Here is a 7,729-nt window from a genome sequence, read left to right as displayed (position 1 = left end):
GGAGTTTGCGCTGGTGGAGCCGCGGCCGCCGGTGGCGGCGCGGTTGCGGTACAGACGAGGCGACAAGACGGCGAGCACGTACGACCTCGTGGAGCAGATGCATTACTTGTACGTGAGCGTGGTGAAGGCCAGAGACCTTCCGGTGATGGACATCTCGGGAAGTTTGGATCCTTATGTGGAAGTGAAGCTCGGGAACTACAAAGGAGTGACCAGGCACTGGGAGAAGAACCCGAACCCTGTTTGGAAGCAGATTTTCGGCTTCTCGAAGGAGAGATTGCAGTCGAATTTGCTGGAAGTGACGGTGAAGGATAAGGATATCGTGAAGGACGATTTCGTCGGGAGAGTTATTTTCGATCTCTCGGAAGTTCCTCTGAGAGTTCCACCGGATAGTCCTTTGGCTCCTCAATGGTATAAATTGGAAGACAAGCACGGAATCAAGACCACGGGCGAAATCATGCTCGCCGTTTGGATGGGAACTCAGGCCGATGAGTCCTTTCCGGAGGCTTGGCATTCCGACGCCCATAACATCAGCCATGTCAACCTTTCAAATACGAGGTCTAAGGTTTACTTCTCTCCCAAACTCTATTACCTTAGAGTTGCCGTCATTGAAGCTCAGGACCTTATTCCCTCCGATAGAGGGCGCGCGCCTGATGTGATCGTGAAGGTAATGTTCGGATCAAATCATCTGCATCACTGAATACTAAAATGATTTCAGTTTCAGATTTATGACATGATTAGAATATGGAAACAGGTTCTGCTCGGGAATCAGCTCAGACAAACGAGGCCGTCGCAAATGCGGATGGTTAACCCGGTTTGGAATGAAGAGCTCATGTTTGTGGTGTCTGAGCCTTTCGAGGACTTCATAATTGTGAGCGTTGAGGATAGAGTTGGACCCGGGAAGGATGAGATTCTAGGAAGGGTGATACTCTCTGTTAAGGACGTTCCGCACAGGATGGAGACTAGTAAACTCCCCGACCCGCGGTGGTTCAACCTCCATAAGCCCTCGGACGCGGCCAAGGAGGAGACGGAGAAGAAGAAGGAGAAGTTCTCGAGCAAGATTCACCTCCTGCTTTGCTTGGAGGCGGGATATCATGTTCTCGACGAGGCTACGCATTTCAGCAGCGATCTTCAGCCGTCGTCGAAGCATTTGAGGAAGCAGAGTATTGGGATTCTTGAGCTTGGGGTTTTGAGTGCTCGAAATTTGCTTCCTATGAAGGGCAAAGAAGGGAGGGTCACCGATGCCTATTGTGTGGCCAAGTATGGCAACAAATGGGTTCGGACCAGGACGCTTCTCGACACATTGGCTCCTCGTTGGAACGAGCAGTACACTTGGGAAGTTTACGACCCTTGTACGGTGATCACCATTGGGGTGTTCGATAATTGCCACACAAACGGAAACAAAGATGACGCAAGAGACCAGAGAATTGGGAAAGTCAGAATTCGTTTATCGACTCTTGAAACCGATCGAATTTACACCCATTATTACCCGCTTCTTGTTCTCACACCAACCGGTTTGAAGAAGCACGGCGAACTCCAATTGGCGCTAAGATTCACTTGCATAGCTTGGGTCAACATGGTCGCACAATACGGCAAGCCGTTACTGCCGAAAATGCATTACGTCCAACCGATTCCGGTCAAGCACATCGATTTGCTGCGCCACCAGGCAATGCAGATTGTCGCGGCAAGGCTGGGGAGAGCAGAGCCACCACTTCGGCGAGAGAATGTGGAGTATATGTTGGACGTGGACTACCACATGTGGAGCCTAAGAAGAAGCAAAGCCAATTTCCAACGCATAATGGCTGTTCTCTCTGGCCTCTCCAGCGTGTGTAGATGGTTAGACGAAATCTGCTATTGGAAGAACCCCATCACAACCATTCTCGTCCACGTCCTGTTCTTGATGCTGATATGCTACCCGGAACTGATCCTGCCCACGATTTTCCTTTACCTCTTCGTGATTGGAATGTGGAACTACCGGTTCAGGCCACGGCACCCGCCCCACATGGACGCCCGCCTCTCGCAGGCGGAGTTTGCCCACCCCGATGAGCTCGAGGAAGAGTTCGACACTTTCCCGACTACTCAGCGGCCGGACATCGTGAGGATAAGGTACGACAGGCTGCGGAGCGTGGCGGGGAGAGTGCAGAGCGTGGTGGGGGATTTGGCTTCGCAATTGGAAAGGGCACAAGCCTTGTTGAGCTGGAGGGATCCAAGAGCCACGGCCATATTCATCATCTTCTCTTTGATATGGGCTGTGTTCATCTACGTCACGCCCTTCCAGGTTGTGGCATTGTTGGTTGGGCTGTACTGGTTGAGGCATCCACGGTTCAGGAGCAGACTGCCTTCTGTTCCTGTCAACTTCTTCAAGAGATTACCTTCCAAGTCCGAAATGTTGCTGTGAAGAAGAAAGTGGGAAAGTTTATTTATTTTTACCTGTTTAGTACAATTTTTACCGACGGAAGGGGATTTTGTCACGCATTTTTACACGCAGTTGCTATGGAGAAAGAAGCAACATGATTGTTGGCTGAACGAATAATCGCACCGGCGTTGCTTTGTAGCAGTAGAAGACGACAATAATTTGCTCCTTTTTCATGCTAGCCCCACTCAATAAGATTCTCACGTTTTAAAGATGTGTATATCCCGACTTTATTGATGCTTATCTATAATAGCAACTTTTTTTTTTTTTTTAACTCTACCTTACAGTATCTATTTCTTCTCTGCCTCGGAGTTCAGCTGGTTTATTTGTTCGGGAATTTAAAAAAAAAAAAAAATGAAAAAAGAAGATTCAATGACCGAAGGCTGCTAAGCCACCTAAAGCGGTTCTAGCCAGAACCCAGAATCAAAAAGTTGTGCCCACCACAACTGCATCGAGCTCTTACCCAAAAAACAGTAATGAAGTAATGAATTTGTCTAGCTATCTACGTAGAACCAAGATGATCCATCATAACAATCATACAACAAATGTGTCCAAATGGAAGTAACCAAAAAATTGCATATGGGAACATCTTCAATCAAAATTGTTGACAAAAGTAGGTATAAAAAAAAAAAAAAAACAAAAAACAAAAAAACCAATGTTTTGTTAGTTAGACAAAGTCCTAAATCCATGATGTATTAGTAGTGTTAAAATTGTCAGGAAGCTCACAAGTATTCCACCCAGAAGAACTCTATCGACCACATTCCACGAACCCTTGCTTTCTCCAACCCACTCTAGCTTTTTCTTAAATCCAGATGAAACTTCACTCTCCATTTTTTGCACAACATTGTTCTTTCTCTTCCTAAGCAACCATCCAATCAGATTTCTGCTACTTCGATCCTCTTGTGGGATGGCATTTGTTGAGACGGCACTTTCTTCCAAAGTAGTTCCTCCACAGCCTTCAGGTCCACAAGCACAGGTTTCTTGCACTCTTGAAGACGCACAGGCATTGCAGGGGTCGGAGCACGGGCTACATTTGTTCTCACTAGACGATCTCGTGCTTGAAGTTTTCTTGTAATTTACATCCTGGATAGTCTCGATCACTTCTCCAAAAACTGACCACCTTCCCACGGATGTTATTTTCACAATGGCTGAAGTCCCAAGCATACTCTCTGGAGCAACCACAAGCACCTGCACGTATCCCTTGGTATGGCCAACCTGGAGAGAAGGAACAACGATTTCTTTATTAAAAATATGCCATCAATTAATTCATACAAGTGGAATTTACGACTGAAAGCATACAGGGATGTTGCAGAGTCTAGCCCCTCCATTACATCATGAATTTTAGACACTTGCAGATAAACGTACCAAATGAACTCCGTCTGTTGCAATATCTGTTATCCAAATTCTTTCCACCCTCCCTTCCATCCCATTATAAGGTGTGAAAGCTTCAAAAACCGAAGTCAACTCACGGCTCCGTTTCTTCACTATAGTACTGGGAACCTTTTTCATTTTCGCTGCTGGCGTCCCTGAGTTCAGAAAGAAGCAGAATTATAGAGGATGGATGCATATATGTCCAAGCTATTCTAAGAAAGTCTGCATCCTGCTACCTACCATATGATCTGGTGGAATAGTAAAATCTACAAGTGCTGTACCTGACTATCAACATACCTGGTCGAGGATAAAATTGCGATATATGAACTTGGGGGAACTTGTACTTATTGATAAGGCCAATGGTTTGAGCAAAATCTTCATCTGTTTCACCTGAAAAACCCACGGAGTAGGTTTCTCAACCACTAATTCCTAAACAACTTAAGGACACTTTAATCCTCCAAATTTCTTTAACAAAATAATACTTGTCATCCTAGCATATACCGTCTGGATCAAGGAGGAATAATAAAAATAGGTAGAGTGTAATACAAAAAACATTATAGAAAAATCACTGAAAAGATAGGACTTGAAATGGTGTTAGCTATCACAAGAAAGGGCAAAAGGCCCCAAATGAGTAGTAGATAAGTAAATTAGAAAGAAAATCATTTGTGTGATCAATAATCTACAAGATCCTTTAAATGTAAGCCGGTACACTGACCACACACTTACCAGGAAATCCACATATTATATCCGTTGCAATCTGCATCCCAGGCACAAGCTCAGTCAAGGTATCTACCACAGTCCTGAACTCACTAACAGTATATTCCCGATTCATAGCCTGAGACATTTAGAGTCGCATCAGCATGATATATACTAATGCAACAGGAATCACATGTCTGTGGAAATAGCTCTATTTTGATCATTAAAGTCTCAGCAGATGAGAAAAACTATCAGAGCATAATGCAGTTTGCCTATTTTGAGGAGGAAAAATGTTGGTACTTACAGTCAAGACTGCGTCACTTCCAGATTGAACTGGTACATGCAAGAAGGAATATACGCATGGGTGGTGCAAAACATCCGCTATCTCTTTTAAGTGCTCTAGAATAAAAGGAGGGTTTGTCATGCCAATGCGAAGCATTGTGCTTGCATCAGGAGGAAGTTCAGCAACGATGGCCTTCAACAAAATTGGAAGATTGACCCCAATGTCACGACCTGCAAAGCTGTGTACCATTAGTTTACAATTACGTAGATTGGTTTAACTACATCCTAAATAATTTCTCATTTTTTTGTGTATTCTCTAGTAATTTCCATGGTTGCATTTAGCTCCGAGATTTGAGGGCTGGGTGGCTGGTTTAATTGACAGGGTTTGTGAGTATTTATGTGAGATAAACAATAACCGCACTCCATACTTTTATCATTTCAGCTAAAGTTCCATAGCTGTTAGTCATTCATTTGTTTCTTTTTTGGATAACATCGTCAAATAAATAAATGACCCAAGTACTTCCACATCCATAACACAATCAACAAATAATGAATTTCAGTGTAGATTACCATAAGCTCCGGTATCTTCACTGCTCAACCATATCTCCTTAACTCCATCAGCTATGACAGTTCTTACCCGTCCTACCTGCAGTGTTGACATTCTAATAAATTTGGAACCAACGCAAATGGAAAACAGAAATTGATGACACACCACTTACAAGGCTATCAACTATATAGCTCCCCAAGTGACCACGAGCATGCTTTGTTTTGCAGTAAGTGCAGGCACCTAAACAACCGACATTAATTGGAAGAATCTCAACGAACTCGTTCTTTCTCACCTGTTAGAAAAAGTTGAATTAGATACACCTCTAGATTATAGCGGAATTAAGATATATTAATATAAAGGGAATTGAAAGAAAATTTTTAGAATTAATATATATTAATCTAAAAGGAATTGAAAGAAAATTTTTAGAATGGAACTAAAAATGTAGCAAGTAAAGCTAAAATTTTTAAAAAAAGTCGTCCAATACTAAATAACTAGAAATCTATGATACATACCTTGGGAAGGTCGAGTGCAGGCAATGTTTTGCGGGTCAACAGCCTCACCTCATGACCTTTCAGGGTCTCTTCAACAACTTCAACAACTCGGTCAATTTGCTGAACTCCTACTACACTGACCCCTTCAAGTTCTTTCAGATCTCGACTTCCTTGAGGCACACAACCAGCCACCACCAGTGGCTTTTTGGCATTTTTGCCTTTTGTTATTAGAGTGTCCATTGCAGACTGACTTGGAGATTTAACCGTACAGCTGCATCAAGTAACAAGAATCAAACACTATTAATTTCAGAAACATACTTTTAATTCCATATTTATATGTACGCAAATGGGAAGGCATAAAGATTGAAAAACCTTCACTTGATTCTTTAGCACTACATAAAATGTAAAGAACAGCATATAAATGCAAAAAGACACACGTAAACCGTTAGGAACCTGATAGTTAGTAGTCTTTTTTTTATTAGTCTTTTAGTAGTATAAATAAGTGGTTAATAGGTCATTAGGGGCTTATGATCAGATTTGTGAGGAGTGTCTAGTGCTGTGCATTGTCTTGGAGGTTGGGGGTCCTAAAAACTGCCCATTCTATCTTCTTGTTTTCCATTTTCAGTATTGTTAATGAAGTTCAGATTTCCGGGTTCCTAACATAAACTAACAAACAAGCAACAAATGCGCACATAAGATATGTTAGACTGATGCAGTACCAAGAAGCAACAAAAACTAGTTTTGATATATCTTTTCGGAACGTACTTATAAGCCAGAGATCTGCTGAATCTCATAACACAAGTAGGCCAACTTCAGAATAAGAGAAAGAAAAAGGAAAATCCTTACGTATTTATAAGCCAGAGATCTGCTTCATCAGGGTTGTCACTTAACGAATAACCAAATGCTGAAAGCTGACCAGCCATATACTCACTGTCACTCTGACACATTAAAAATTGCAACGATTTTTTTTTTTTAGGAAAAAAAGGGTAAAAAATTAATAAGAATATTAAGTTGGAGTCTAAGACTAAATTAGAACATTGATTTGTCAACCAAAAGCATTTTCAGAAAAAAAAAAAAAAAAGTTCTACAATTCATATTGGGAACTGTAAAATGTAAAATTTCCACAGAGTTCATACTGTTCTTAAAAGAAATGAAAACCTATAGCATAATTGAATGCTTTAACCATAAATATCTCATCCTTTTGGTATATAATAAAACCCATTTTCAGGTCATAATTAAGCAACAAAGTGTGTCAGTATCTAAAATAAAAGTTGTACCTGGTTGTGTGAGCATCCGAAGGTCTTTATATAAATTGTCTGCCAAAAACAACATGAAAACAAAATCAGAATTTACGCGAGAGAGAGAGAGAGAGAGAGAGAGAGAGAGAGAGAAACCTGAGTGCCGGGGATATTAGGAGCGAGGGTATTGTTTTTATTGAGAAGAGGTTTGTTTTTGGTCTTCTTCGGTTTCAATCCAACGGCGGTGACTGGCAAGCGAAAGCCGGGAGGAGCACCGCCAGTGCTTCCGACCAGCAAATCCTCAATGTCCTCCATTTCTGTCACCTCTCAGCTTAGGAGATGCTGCGAAAGTTGGGAATTTTTGCTTCTTTTTACGCCCAGAGAAATCGCGATTAGAGGGAGAGAGAGAGAGAGAGAGGCGCAGCCGCGTAGTTGCGGCGAGCTCGCCTGGTTTTGTGGGCTTAAAGTGGCTTACATGTTGGGCCTAAGCCCAATATCCCTCTCACAAGTCCAAAGACAACTTTCACGTTTCCGACTTCACACAAAAGTCACACTTAGAATTGACAATTCAGATCGCTACACGATGATATGACTCAAAATTCGTATGAAGTAGTGGGTTTAAATTTCTTATAAATAGGTTTGGATCATAATCAGATTTGACACGATTAACATGATTAATAAATAGATGGGGTTA

General features: G+C 42.2%; 2 protein-coding genes across 2 annotated transcripts in view; one reads left to right on the top strand and one right to left on the bottom strand.

The window, feature by feature from the left end:
* Window positions 1–2,684, top strand: part of LOC21411997 (FT-interacting protein 1) — a 3,942-nt gene extending 1,258 nt beyond the window's left edge. Inside the window, exons 2-3 of the mRNA XM_024170886.1 lie at window positions 58–664; window positions 752–2,684. Coding sequence (XP_024026654.1) covers window positions 58–664; window positions 752–2,395 — 2,251 coding nt within the window. The 3' untranslated portion in view covers window positions 2,396–2,684. The remainder of the gene's footprint in view (window positions 1–57; window positions 665–751) is intronic.
* Window positions 2,685–2,989: 305 nt separating this feature from the next.
* On the bottom strand, window positions 2,990–7,431 carry LOC21408161 (threonylcarbamoyladenosine tRNA methylthiotransferase). Its single transcript, XM_010106189.2, has 11 exons — window positions 7,192–7,431; window positions 7,075–7,113; window positions 6,644–6,735; window positions 5,819–6,068; window positions 5,479–5,598; window positions 5,330–5,405; window positions 4,782–4,990; window positions 4,508–4,616; window positions 4,079–4,171; window positions 3,776–3,936; window positions 2,990–3,625 (listed from the first exon to the last, which is right to left on the bottom strand). The coding sequence occupies exons 1-11, from the start codon at window positions 7,348–7,350 to the stop codon at window positions 3,074–3,076; spliced, it is 1,860 nt and encodes a 619-aa protein (XP_010104491.1). The 5' UTR covers window positions 7,351–7,431; the 3' UTR covers window positions 2,990–3,073.
* Between the last annotated feature and the right edge of the window lie 298 nt (window positions 7,432–7,729).

This window comes from Morus notabilis, unplaced genomic scaffold (genome assembly GCF_000414095.1).
Source record: "Morus notabilis unplaced genomic scaffold, ASM41409v2 Scaffold485, whole genome shotgun sequence".
Lineage (NCBI taxonomy): Eukaryota > Viridiplantae > Streptophyta > Magnoliopsida > Rosales > Moraceae > Morus > Morus notabilis.
Note: the sequence above shows the minus strand (reverse complement) of the source record. Positions and strands in the feature narration are given on the sequence as shown.

Bases quoted from the DNA above. Each gene is read 5' to 3' on its own strand.
- LOC21408161 (XM_010106189.2), bottom strand. From the start codon at position 7,350: ATGGAGGACATTGAGGATTTGCTGGTCGGAAGCACTGGCGGTGCTCCT. The intron at 6,736-7,074 runs GTACAACTTTTA...TTAATGTGTCAG, and splicing joins TCGGATGCTCACACAACCAG to AGTGACAGTGAGTATATGGC. The intron at 3,937-4,078 runs GTATGTTGATAG...TTCTGAACTCAG, and splicing joins GCAATTTTATCCTCGACCAG to GGACGCCAGCAGCGAAAATG.